At 52.1% G+C, this 13,916-nt stretch overlaps 1 protein-coding gene across 1 annotated transcript; it reads left to right on the forward strand.

Moving 5' to 3' along the window:
* The first annotated feature begins 7,025 nt into the window (after nt 1-7,025).
* Nucleotides 7,026-13,164, forward strand: LOC128278471 (neuropeptide SIFamide receptor-like). Its single transcript, XM_053017201.1, has 2 exons — nt 7,026-8,879; nt 12,412-13,164. The coding sequence occupies exons 1-2, from the start codon at nt 7,026-7,028 to the stop codon at nt 13,162-13,164; spliced, it is 2,607 nt and encodes an 868-aa protein (XP_052873161.1).
* The last annotated feature ends 752 nt before the right edge of the window (nt 13,165-13,916 follow it).

Here is a 13,916-nt window from a genome sequence, read left to right on the forward strand (position 1 = left end):
GCAGTAAGCGGGTTCGGGCACGACACGCTACAGCTATATCTATAGCTATTTATGTTTTTCAGGTTACTCTTCACAATTTGCTTCTTAATTTGAACTGTGATGGACTCTTGGCCACAGGGGAACTCAAAATATAAGCAAAACTACAAAAATATGGGGAAAATATATTACTTAAACTTGATTCTTTCGACCCAGTGAATCCACGCGCCCGTTTCTTGGAACAATTTTGACAGCTGCAACTGTCAGTGTTGCCAGACTCCTTCTTAGCCGACATACGACATACGACATTTACAATCTACACGGGATGATTAACGATATGAATTGCACGTTAATTTATTTTGCATCCGCAAGGAACACGCTCGAACCTGATAGGGTCATCGATACTAATCGAGTGATTACCTTTGGAGGCAGAGATCCTAAGTAGACTAACTCGTCCAAGTACAACGGGTGCGAGCACGAACGTCCCCAAGGGTTGTACAAACCGGCCACCAGGATTTCGCTACAACGAGTAAACGATAGAACCAGTAAACGATAGCTACCAGTGAGAAATGGAAATTTAAAACTAAACATAAATATTAGTTAACAACAAAAAAATACTATCGTGTTGGTAAATATTTCTAAATAAATTCGTTTATAAATACGGTCTGACTATATTTAACAATTATCAATGCAACGAACATGGGGTGGCACTAAGGGATTTTCTAGTGGCTAGTTTATAGCATTTTCTACATGTTCATGCTGGGCATGAAAATATTCACCTTAAATATTAAGAGTACCACAGGAGAGCTTGTTCATTCGATTAAGCAACTTCCAATCAACGAAACAGTGCTGCACCATTCCTATACATGGAATTGTACAGCTACCATGCCGCGGATTAGCTCCTGCACCCAGAACCGTCCAATATGCAACGGGTTCGAATGGAATTAAAATCATATTCAACAAGTTCTGCTAACAGAACAGACAGAGTGCCATAATCTAATCAAAATAGCTCGCTACGATACAGACATTACGGGATCGGTTCGTTAGTTCAAATTTTTCCAGAAGCTTCACCATGCACCGTCACCCTTGTGCCAGAGGGACGATTCTCTTTACGTGCGCCATTGTCTTTCAGAAACGCATTCTCTGGAGCGCAAAATTATTCGCCCACGCCCTAATCGGGATCAGGTTTCAATTTCGAATGCAGCATATCAAACTGCGATCATTAGGGGCCGAGAATAGGAGATGCATGCATGAATGGCCAAAGTGCATCGACAGCATCATCGAAGGCGACAGGAACAGACGATTGAACGGCTTCACGGAACAGACGGCTGAACAGGTCTCTGTTGTGTAAGACCGGAACTTGTTCTCCGAATTCTGTTGGATCGCACCGCATCACCAACCAAGGGGTGTTCTATAATAGCGACGAAGAATAGTTCGCTACCCTTACGGTGGACTTGCTGCGTGTCGTGCGGCCAGTGGTGAAACGAGATAGATCATAGGGCCCGTTTCATGTGTTGTTTCTTCAAAATGTCATATTTTGCGTAGCCATCGATGGTGGTGTAATTCTGTCGCCGACTATTGTCCCGAATTGCACGTCATTCAGCTACGGTGGCGTCACCGGCGTCTACGGCACCGGCAGTATCCGGTGTCCTGTGGGTGGTGGTACATCCTAACAAAAAGGACACTCTTCAAATGGCAATGGGTGGGATTATGTCCATAACTTCTCATCACATTGCCTCGGGCAGCGGACCGCTTGACAATGGTGCTCCCGATTCACTGGAGAATGGCGTGCCAGAGGGCCACCAAAAGTATGATATGCAAACAGAAAACCAGAACCCATTTTCCCATGGCGATGGAGCCCTTTTCAAGAAGAAATTAACCGATTGCGTCACTAAGTCATCGCCAGCTCGTTCGCTACTGGACAAGCCCGGCAGAGTTCATCTGTGGAACCCTCCGGGCTAATCGGAAAGCAGATGGTGACACGGGACCGAAGTTAAAAAGCTGTTGAGAAGACGCTTAGAAGCTGTTCGGTCGGGTGATTTTGACACTGCTTTGTTTTAATGCCGCAGGCAGATAAAGGCGCCCGGTGGTCTGGAGTCGAGATGGAGGCGCCCAGTATCCGGTGTGACCGGCACGCACTTAAGCAGGGAAAAGCGTGCGAATTGATGAGCCTTCTCATGAGCGGGAACGGCGCAGGGAAGAAGAACCATTGTGACGCGTTCCGCATTAACCTCTAAGTTCGAGAAGCCGAAGGTTATTGTGTGCTCGATCCACGGAGCCGTTGCGATGGTGCAGCCTTTTTCATGTCAACTTCCAAGGCAAAGACGATCTTTGAATAGGTTAACCGGGTTCCGTTCATCACCAGACAGATCGACTCATGTGAATGCATTTCATATGCGTATGTTTTGAATTTAAATTTATTGTTATTGTGTGTTGTAAAACAAAACATAATAATTCGGCCCGTATCTTGAGGCGTATAGAAATAACGAAGAAATCTACCTTTCTGGAAATTATGACTAATTTTACTTGATAAAATATATCGCACTCGGTGGTCACGATTGTCGCGCTGTCTTATCGTTCATCGTTTTGGATTTTGCACTGAAACGTGGTTAAGCTGCTGCCGTACGCCGTGACAATTTTATGGATTGAACAACCCCAAAAATGATTCTCTCGTTCTTCGGTAGTGTCAGTTGGTGGTGTGAATTTTTACAGCATCCACTTTTATCGGCCAATCTCGTAAACCCCTCGTACATCGGAAGCACCCAAGAAAGGATGCCGCGGCAGCCCGTGTGAGTTCTGGGCCACCGGAATTCCGTAAGGACCTGCTCCAAATCACCGGCGCAACGAACAAAGGGAATCAGAGCTTCGGAAGCGCAAGAAGCGCAGCTTCACCGAAATGTTTCCTATTTTCCTGTCCGTAGAAGGAAGGTTTTGGTTTTTTCTTCTCCTATGCTTAACCGACCTGCATCGGGCCATCAAATTTATGTTCCTTTATTTAAATTTTTCTTCCCGGCAGCTCGCAACCGACCGGGAACCGACTGCAGCAGCTCGAGGCACTTCCATCAGCTGGGTATATTCGGGGAACCTGATCCGACCTAATGTTGACAGCCTTTCGTTCCGATCTTTTTCTGACCATGAACGAACGTTTGGCACCACCAGCAGAGATCATGCTCGATAAACCGGGGCGGCGGCGAACACTCGGCGGGTGGCGCGATGTGTGTTTTGCCACATTGTGGAAAAGCATCCTGAATGACTGGGGTCCGCCGGGTGGGGACAGGGAAGATGCCGATACCGTGGCAGATACGATGTGATACGATGTGTCCAAATGGGCGCATTTGTTGCGCTCGGACAGCATCGAGCGGACCGACCGGACCGAGCGTTTTGCATCTCATCGGGTGCGCAATGGCATCATAAATTGTTCGGTAATTTGTTCGGCATTCCCGTCCCGTTCCGTGTGTGTGTGGTCCCGGTGCCAACCTCCCCCGGGGGAATCTTGCTGTCGAGGTTGATTATCAACCTCCTCCTCGTCGGTCGGTCGGTCCGGCATCATTGTTTTTGCATCTACCGCTTGGCGTACGTCGGCCAGCGGGACAACGATGTTGCAAAAACAAACCTCCGGGAGCTGGCAACATAAAGCGAAAACACATCTAATTCACACTGTTTTGCACTAAAAAACGGGGTTTAAAATACACAATATGTGTTGGGAGCAGTCGTAGATTCTCGTTCCGCCATTTATGTGTGGTTCTTGTGCGCTTTCGAATCGCTTCACCGAACAAAGTGAACACTTTTTCTAAAGTGTGATAAATTTATATGAAAGAGCAACATACGAAATAGTTTCGGGATAAAGGTTTCCTAACAAACCATAATGTTCAATTTACTGTTTACGGCTCAGAACCAAGAGTTGCATATGCAAAACAACAAATGCAAAAAAAAATAATACCGTTCCATTGATTGTGAATTTATTGTACAGGCTTCAAGGAGTTTTTTCAAACTAGTACGGTTATTTCACGGAACAATTCCGATTGAAAACATTGTGCTAAGAGGGGAATTCTTCTAAAAGGAGCTGCCTAAATATGTACCATTTGAAAAACGATCCGAGGTGAATGCGAGTTGGCTTCATCACGAGAGCATAGTGTACGATGGTTCTATGAGCAACAATGTGTTTCCCCTTTCGGTTCACCGAATTCCATGCAGACTTGAAGGATTGATGATACTTTCAAACTGGGGGCCCCACGAACGAACGAACTGAGTGAGACGAACATGTACTCTTGTCAAATATGAGTCCGGAACTCATACACTGCCACTGGTGCACTTCAAGGGCAACGAAATGTACAGCTTTCGGTGCTTGACTGAAGCCGGGGAAAAAAGTGATATTCCCGGAACTTGTTCGCTCAAAGTTCTGCCACTTGTGCGAATCGGGAACGAAGAACGGTGCACATTAGACGATCGCATCCGGATTCCACCGCCGAGGTTTGTCCCGAACTCGGCTGCCCCCTTCTGATGCAAGCATTCAGCAGCTCGAACCACTCGAACAAGTGGACGAAAAGGAAATTAAGAAATGGAAGCGACTTCGCTGCTGGGTAAATGTGATTAAATTTAATAAAAAGTTTTGACCATTATTGCGGGGAGCTGTTTGTGACCAAAGTACGTCGCTGTTTGATTAGGAGCACAATTTGGGGAACTGCTTTCGGGGCAGCAAAGGCCAATGCAACGGACACAATCACACAATAACTTTCTGATGGTGCCGAACCCTGAATTGAATGGACAGAAGTCAAGGTTCGTTCGGCTGTGTGACCAAAATCTATTAAAAATTGCTGGAACATGAAATTATTTTAAATTCAAAGCTTAATGACTTTCGCCAGCGGGCAACTTTAAAGAAGGCGATCGTGACGGCGGTTGGGTCACGATCCGTATGCCAAGAAGGCATTGGTCTAATGTTCCCCTCCCTGGCAACTCTTTAAAGTGTCCTTGGGAAAAAGTTTGCCGTAGACTATTGAGAAAGTGTTCCCAAGCAGTTCCCGTTGGCCGGGAACGAAACTCTCTGCGTGTCACGTGCCGTAGAGCGCTGCATCTCGCCGGTGCCGTGAAATGTCGTCCTCGACCGTGAGAGGACGTGCCGGTAACGAACGTAGCGTACGTCCAGTGAATCACCGGCGGCGGCAAAGGTCACGGCAGCCAGCGGCCCTTCACTGAACTTGGCTGAACCCCGCTCCCGGTCGGTCGGTCGGTCGTGGTGAAGGTTGATAAACAAACGCTCTAGTACTGCGCGTATCCTTCGCTGGAAGGGGAACGCCTCGGTCACGGCTCGGTGTGCATGCGCAGAACGCTAGTCGACCCGACCCGAATGCTGCTCGGCGCAACATCCGCGTAAAGGATGTGTCTCGGGTGTGCCGTGTCGAACGGGGATGAATGAAAGTGAAAGCTACCTACCGACTGGCGGGCGGGCGGGCGGCGATGGTAAACAGGTGGTCCGGGTGGTCGGCGGATTGCCGACTCCTCGTGCGAGATGGTGGAAAACGAACGCTCTGACAATCGCGCGGTCCTACGACAACACCCAACTCGTGTCGCCACCACCACAACACCAACACCAGTCCGGTGGCAGTCCGAGTCCGGTGGAGTCGGCCGGGATTTTCCCGACCAGTGGTCGTCTGCTGCCGCCGTCTCGGAGTGAACGGTTCAGTTCGCGTCTGGACGCGCCAGTGAACGGTTGGGAATTTTGCGAACGAAGCCAAGCGTTTTGCCGTCGTTTTTGCGGCGAATTCGAACGTCGAACGTAGCGGGTGTCGAGTCACTCGAGAAGTCCAAAGTCTAGCCGGAGGTCCGGAAGGAGTGGTGTCCGAAGTGAAGTGCCGCGCATCCCGGCGAACATCCTCCGAACTGGGTTGCGGGGAGGAAAAAATGAATTATTGCTTAACCTATACCTTCCGGCGATCCCACTCATCGTAAACATCTCCGATTCTCTGATCTGACCGGCCGTCTGGCAGGTGTGTTCCGCTACTAAGGGGTCCGGCACGACGCGTTGGCGTACGGAGGAGCCGAGTTTCCGTTTGTTTGCGTGCGCGGGCGGTTCTGGCCGTTGATTCGATCAGTCGACACCTTACGGGATGTACGACGGCACAGGTGGATTATTGGAACATTGGACCACCATCAACGTCGGACCGAACGCTGCCGCTCCCGCTGCAACGCCTGATGACGCTACGGGAGATGATTTTATGAGATTCGGAAGAATTTCAGACAGGGCCGGCTAAAAATATCACCACGCACCGCATCTACAGATTGTATGCTTTGTGTATAGCATTTAAACACGACAGCTTCCCGGGATCATAGCCGTGGCGGTGTTGACAGATCGTCCCAGGAGAGTCGCCCCACAAGGAGCGTGCTGGCCGAGCGTGGTGCCTTTTGGCCGACGAACCAACAAAGACACCAGCTCTCTCTGAGCGGGCTGTGCAAACTTTGGCGGCCTCAGAGGACATTGGAAATTCAAGTGCCGGAAGTGGAAGTGGAGAATTAATTCTGTTGCCTCCGAGTGTGTTTGTGATAGTTTCGTGCCGCACGGAGAATCTACAAAACGAACCAGAAAAGGCGTGCGGAGAGCAAAAAATACCCTAGCAACCGAGCGAAGCCGGCTCTGGCTAGTTGGTGCAGGAAGTGCAAAAACAAAACTGGTGTCAACTTTCGTGTTGAGAGAAAACACCGACAATTGGGTAACGGAGCTGTGAAGTGGCAGCCGGGGCCATTTGAATTGAGTTCGGGGTTATAGCGGCAGGCAGGCTCCTAATCTGTCGCAGAGTGTCCTGAAGAGTCCTGACTCGAGTGCCTCCAAAAAGATAAAAAAAAATCGGAAGGAAACTGGAGCCGGTCTAGTATAAATAGCCCGCAGCAGAAGCAGTGTGAAGAGACTGTTGTTGGACTCTTCCGTGGAACGGGGAATAAATTAAAGCACCTCAGTTACGCACCTTGAGTGCCCATTTTGGGTCGGTGGCAAACATCAGGGGTATCAGGAATCCGCGGACCTCGATAGTATCCTCTCGTTCGCCGGTCCGTCTCAGATGGACTGGAATGCCAGCAGTACAGCCGATTTGCTAGTGGCCCCCGGCACGACGGTCTTCTCAGCCGTATCTTCGCCATCGCCGGTCACTGGGACCCACGGCGGCGGCAGTATGGCGAACCCGGGAACACCCGCCGGTGACGTGACCATAGCAACGGTCGCCCAACACTTCCATGCCGGCCTCCCGTTCCCGTCGGAGCTGCTGACGTTCCTTCGGCAAACGACTACGATAGCGGCCTCGGCGTCGGCCCCGTCCGCGACCGGTGTGCCGGTGAGCAGCGCGTCGGTGACGAACCTTTCCACCTTTCTGAGCAACATCACGCTCCGGGCACTGACGGCATCGTCCGGTCCGGGCGGTGCGGGAACGTCCAGTTCGGCCGAGTTCACCGCCAACCTGTCCCGACGCTTTCCGCATCATCCGTTTTTCAGCAGCTTCTACAACGACTCGGCGTTCGAGATTTGCCCCTCGATACAGATGCCGGTTGGTAACGTGATTTCGATGATCCTGTACGCGCTGGTGGCTATCGTCGGGTTGTTCGGCAATACGCTCGTTATTTACGTAGTGCTCCGATTTTCCAAAATGCAAACGGTCACGAATATGTACATCCTCAATCTGGCCATCGCCGATCAGTGCTTCCTGATCGGGATTCCGTTCCTCATCACGACGATGCACCTTGGCGAGTGGACCTTCGGAAATGGGATGTGCAAGGCTTATATGGTTAGTACCTCGATCACGCAGTTCACTTCCTCCATCTTCCTGTTCATCATGTCCGCCGATCGGTACATCGCCGTATGCCATCCGATCTCGTCGCCCCGCTTCCGAACGCCGCTCGTTTCGAAGGTAGTGTCGGCGATCGCGTGGACCGCATCGGCCCTCATAATGCTCCCGGTGATGCTGTACGCCAATACGATTCACCGCGAGAAGAACAAGATGTCGTGCAACATCATGTGGCCATCGGAGACCGGCGCCAACTCGGGCACGACATTCACGCTGTACTCGCTCATCCTCGGGTTCGCCATCCCGCTGTCGTTGATCCTGATGTTCTACTATCTCGTCATCCGCAAGCTGCGGACCGTTGGGCCGAAGTCCAAGTCGAAGGAAAAGAAACGCTCGCACCGCAAGGTGACGAAGCTCGTGCTGACGGTCATTACCGTGTACGTACTCTGCTGGCTACCGTACTGGATCTCGCAGGTGGCCCTCATCAACTCGCCACCGGACATCTGCAAGTCGCGGCTTGAAATCACCGTTTTCGTGCTGGTTAGCTGGCTCGGGTACAGCAACTCGGCCATGAACCCGATCCTGTACGCGTTCCTGAGCGACAACTTCAAGAAGAGCTTCCTGAAGGCTTGCACCTGCGCCAAGGGCAAGGAGATCAACGCTCAGCTGCAAATCGAGAACAGCTTCTTTCCGCGATTCGTCCGCAACCGCGGCTCCGAGCGGGGTAACTCGACGAAGGTGTTGCCGGCGGCGAACACTCGTCAGGCGAAGGTGGCGGCCGATCAGCAGCAGCAACAACAACAGCCAGGACTGCATCAGCAGCAGCAGCAGCAACAGCAGCAACTGCAGCCACCGGTCCTGGACAACAACAACAGTAGCAACGTTAACAACAACAGCGCGAAAAGTGTGGTCGGTGGTGGGTCGGTCAACGGTAGGAACGGGAGCTACACCAGTGGCGTGCCGTTCAGTGCGTGCTCCACCGATCAGCCCTCCAGTGCCCGGGGCTCATCCATGACGGCACCGTCAACGAGTGTGACGACCATCCAGTCGTCATCGTACCGGCGACCATCGGCCGACCAGCAATCGTCGCCAGCACCGACCGTGCCCATCGCGAGTCGGGACGGCTCCCGTCCACCAGTACTTCACACGGATCTGTAAAGTCCTGATCCTGGGGGTACCAAGTAAGTCCGAAGGGGACACCATAACTGTGATCGATGCGTGGCGCGTTAGGCGGACATTTTCGGGCGCGGAAAGGATCTACTGTAGGACCAGCACCATCGGGTCCGGATAACGGCCCCATATGTTTGAAGCTTTGAATTCGGTTACTGTTTAGTGGACGGCACAACTCACGCCGATGTGGTGCTTTTGTTTCCTAGACCGACCACCACAGTTTGCCTTGAGGCTGAGCCCCCTGGGCGAGGCCTTTGTCCGTGGTATCAGACGTCAGACCTGAAGCCGTTGTTGATATCATCACTTCATCTCAATTTAGGACTTACTGCGTCCAGCTCAGGGGGTTGGGCGTCCTGAGTTGACGGTGTGTTTTGGATCATAACGGCGAGCCCCTGATGGTGGGTTGGTCCAGCCGAGCCAGGACGACGATGAGCGTCCCCATAACGCTTAACTCGTTACACACAGCTCATTCAACACATCGTCCGTAGCGTGGCCACCCGGTTCGCCTCGGGCTCCCGGTAAAACAGTCATTTTTCTTCCCTTTACTGGACACTTTTACTCACTTCATAAAGCTTAGCGCTGGGTGGCGATAAGTCGCCGCTAGCTTTGTTTGCGTTCATCCGGATAGTGACGCAGTTAGGGTGTGATTTGTTTATGCTTTCACTACCAGCGCGTAGGCTGCTTTGATAACTTTTTAACGGCTCGATGTTTTACGAAAATACCACGAAACCATACGGCTACCATTTGGCTAACTTCATTGCATAACTTTAGGCGTACTTCTTACAACAGTTAGCGGAACACTCCGACTAAACTTGAAGAGTGAAGGATACGAGGCAAGAAAATCCCAGGCTTGGCGGCGAGTGAACCGAGGACTAACGCCATCGCGGTCCAACGGCACAAAGACCGTAGCTCTCACTATTTACCGTGCCAATTGATTGCCAAATGTTTACCGCGAGCAAACAGAATGAATGGCCCGTCGGAAGGGCTTGCAATTGAGCCGGCGGCAGCGCCATTGTCGTCCGGCTGTTGTTCTTCCATGCGGCCAGTTGTTTGACGGTTGATTGAGTTTGGCGAGTCCTGCGAGAGCTCCCCAAGAGTACGATTTGCTCGCACGATGAACGGAACAAATGTCGTGGCCCCGTGTTTGCCCCGTGCCGATGGTGGTTGTCGGTGTTTACTTGGGCTGGGGCCAGAAAGAGGTGTTGATGAAGGCTCATGATGATGACGATCACGGAGGTACCGGATCGTAGAGGATTAAATTAAATCGTTTGGCAAATCGATCACCTGGACGACGACGATTCTGCCGGTGGCCCCAAAGTCTGTTAAGGATGCTGCACTGGATAAAGCGGTACCCATTTGGGAACGATTACGCACCATTGCGTTCCGTTGCAACATGCTAACGGGCGAGATTACGTGACCACCCTCGCCAGGGCAGGGCGGCCTGCTAGCGGCGGCAGACGACACACGAGAGATGAAGTTTACGGACCAGACGGGACCATGTAGGTCCCGTGATTGCCCGATGCCCGAATTGGTGAATTTTCCTCACGATTAAATAGACGGCACGGCGCGGCGATCGTGGCAGACGACATTCCACGACGACGACGGAGACCGAGAGCCGGGCCCCGAGTGTTCCCGGATGATGAAATATTTCGCCCAGACGATGAACGTTTAGATTAAAGCGGGCATGGCGGGCATGGCGGGCGGGATGCTTCCGACGACGTTTCAATCAATCGCGGCGGAAAGAGACAGACGGACGGACAGACGAACCGAGAGACACTGTGCTGCACACACACGGCCATTGGGTTGTGTTTATTGTTTGTCTGTCGGGCTCGGTGCGGTTCTTTTTCTTCTGCCCGATCGAAGATCAATATTTAATGGTACCGGTTCCGCGATGATGGATGTTGTTTATTTATTTACCGAGTTGGGTAGAAAATCGTTGTTTGAAGCGATTTTCTTTTCCAGTTTCCGCTGATTGGATCTAATCATTTGTCTGACCCGGGTGGCCGGATGGTCAAGGACGACTTCAGCAGAAGCACTTTACACCCACATCGTCTCCCCAAGTTTTCCGGCGGTTTTGGTAGTCCCCTAAGAATAGCTTAGGGGACCTCCCAAAGTGCAGTGCCCCGGCCCGATCTCACCCTCCGAGACTTAGGACCTAGGTCTCTTGATGTCTCTCCGTTCACCAGCACCATTATCGATTATCCATCCAATTAGGTTCTCCACGAGGCCATATAATGATGACTCTACAATTATTTCGTGTGCCGTAGAATGTGGCCCCGCCGTGTTTTTCTTTCGCAGAATTTCGCCCGAAAACTTTAACGGCCCCGAAAGTCGAAAAGGCGGCCCGAAGTGCCGGTAAAAACCCGGTGCCCTTAATTAAGGAAGGCCCGGCACGGGTGTCGATCTTGCGCAGAGATACCGGCCGCGCGGTTACACGTAATGTTTCCGCAAAGTTGCCAAAGATTGCCCGACCTTGAAAGCATCGCTTGTCAAACAAGGGCATTGCGCGGATCCAGACGATACGAAGGGTTAGGAAGCGTAAAAAGTTAGTTCGCGAAACTGCCGAACCGGAACCGCCGCCGCCCGGTCGTCCTGATCGCGGTCGTAATTGACGCACATTAGAGCCCCACTGATAAAGGTTCCCCGGAGGAGGACCCAAATTCCGGCTCCTGCGCCCGATTATTATGCGTCCCCGCCTGTGGGGGTCGGTGAATATGTTTCAATCAAATTGTGTGCCCAAAATCCGCAGACCGTCGTCATCGTCGTTCCACCACGACGCTATCAAGGTTATGGCGAGATAGACCGCGGATATTCGACAGCAAGTTTTCCACTTCATTTCACCATCACGTACGTACGATTTTCGGCGGACGACTCCTCCGGCGGCGAGATGGAAATTAGCGGGTAAGCGGGACAGCGGGGATCAAAGTGTAAACAACGTCGTCGACGTGGCGCGGCGATGACGGCACCAATGAAGGCGTCACTTGGCGAAGTGCGGGGCGAAGTCAACCGTAGACACCGCAGCACTTGCTGTGTGTTTGCTTATTAGACTAAACTCCGTCGGTTGTGGCCGATGTCTGGCCAGGGTTAAGTGACAGCGGCCGTTAATCGAACGAACGACGGGATCATCGACCCGATCGGATCGGCTCACTTTCTGGAGCATGTCAACCATTTTGATTGCTTATTCGGTGCGTAACCGGAGGAATAAATTGAGGGTCGCCTACGCCAGTGCTGTTTAAGTTTGGGTCCAAAAATATTCAGGACTTTCAGACCAGAAATGTAGCCATTTCTGGGAAGATCCCCGATATCCCAAATAGAAACCTGCAAAAACTAATGTACTGCAACGGACAAAGAAGACGCCACGCCATTTTGTTGTTGATTTTTTTACATTTTATTATTTTTTTCACGATTTTCATTTACACTCTCTACAGTTTTTGTCTACTTATGGATGAAATTGTCAGACTGTTGGGTCACCCGGGGCCCCTCTACGCCTTAAACGGAGACAGCTGCTACACTGTCTGTGGCCGCCACGACCGACTCTTTGCTTTCGTCCGGCTTCTGCTGCGGCTCGCCCGTAAGCACAGCGGCCACGGTCACGGCATCACCGCTGACCGCCTGCTCCTTTTCCACCGGCTCCTTCACCACATCCTGCGCTACCTCCTGCACGCTGCTGGCCTCGACTGGCACAACCTTCTCCGGTTCCTGCGGCTCCGGTTCGTCATGTTTCGCTTCGGCGCCGACCACTGCCACGGGTTCGGGATCCTTCAACCCTTGGACGGTCGTCGTAACCTCCGTAACCTGCTGGTGTTCTGCCTCGGGTTTCACTGGCTCCGGATCCCGGGCGACCTCGGACGTCTTCACTTCAGTCGGCACCTCCGATTTGAGCTCCGGTTTCGGGACGTCCGGGACGGTCGGTTCAACCTTCGTCGGTGGCACGACCGGATCCTTCACTTCACCGCCACTGTTTTCCACATCGGTAGCCGTCGCTGGCTTCGGGGACGGAGTCTGTGCGCCGGTGGCCGGTTCCTTGGACTCGTCCGATTCGTTCGATTCCGACTCGGACGAGTTGTCAGCCTTGCGGGGCTTACTGGGCGCTGCCAGCGCCGATGCCACCAGCAGGCTCACCAAGCAGATGCACACGATGGCGGGCTTCATCTTCTACGGAACGGAACGGAACCTGTTTTTACGTTTAGAGACAACTAAGACACGCTCTCGATGCACTGACACGGTTGATCGGCAGCTAGGAACACACTGAACCCGATGCAGCACGATCGTCGGTATTTATAAGACGCTTGTCTGTCTTGCCTGGGTCTCTCTCGCTTGCTCTGCCGCTGCCGTTCGCTCTAACCAGTTCTGAAACGGTACTTTTCTAATTGTTTTACGCGACCCCGCCCCGCCACAGATACCACCAGGTACCGTAGATGCCCCCTGGGGTCACTGTTAGAACACATGCGCCCGTGTACCTCCCGGACGCCGCTGCATTGCGGCGCACACTACCCCGATACACCCCGTTCGTTCTGTCTGTTTAATGTCCTTTGAAACCCGATCGCTTCCTTCTCAGCATCTCGGCCCTCTTTGTCTACCTCAACCCGGGGCATCCACGGCATCGAATGTGACCTCCGGCGAGAGATGGCTCATTGGTTTTTTTCCATTCCTTTTTTTTTAGGGTACAACCTCCTACGTAGCGTAGCGTGTCTTTGCTGTTGTTATTTGTGGATCGTCTCATCTAAGAAAGAGTGCCACAAAGCATGGCGATGGATGGAATATTTTATCTTCCCTCCCTAAAAACCAGTCCAGGAGACATGAAGAAGAAGCGAAAAAAAACTCGAGGGACACACCCGAAAAAAAAAACACTTGACCTGCATTTATCCCAAGAGCAGCGGGTCTACGCCTACGTCCGAGGGCACGTCCAAGGGGCCTTGCGTTTTAGGGGCCCTGCGTGAGTGTGTGTGTGTCGCAGACAGGCCGACCAACGGCAATTATCGGGTTATGGTCCCCGGGCCCCGG

The sequence above is a fragment of the Anopheles cruzii genome, chromosome 2 (assembly GCF_943734635.1).
Source record: "Anopheles cruzii chromosome 2, idAnoCruzAS_RS32_06, whole genome shotgun sequence".
NCBI lineage: Eukaryota > Metazoa > Arthropoda > Insecta > Diptera > Culicidae > Anopheles > Anopheles cruzii.

Coding starts and splice junctions, on each gene's coding strand:
- LOC128278471 (XM_053017201.1), top strand. CDS start 7,026: ATGGACTGGAATGCCAGCAGTACAGCCGATTTGCTAGTGGCCCCCGGC. Junction 8,880..12,411: donor GGGACGGCTCCCGTCCACCA/GTACTTCACACG, acceptor CCTTAAACGGAG/ACAGCTGCTACACTGTCTGT.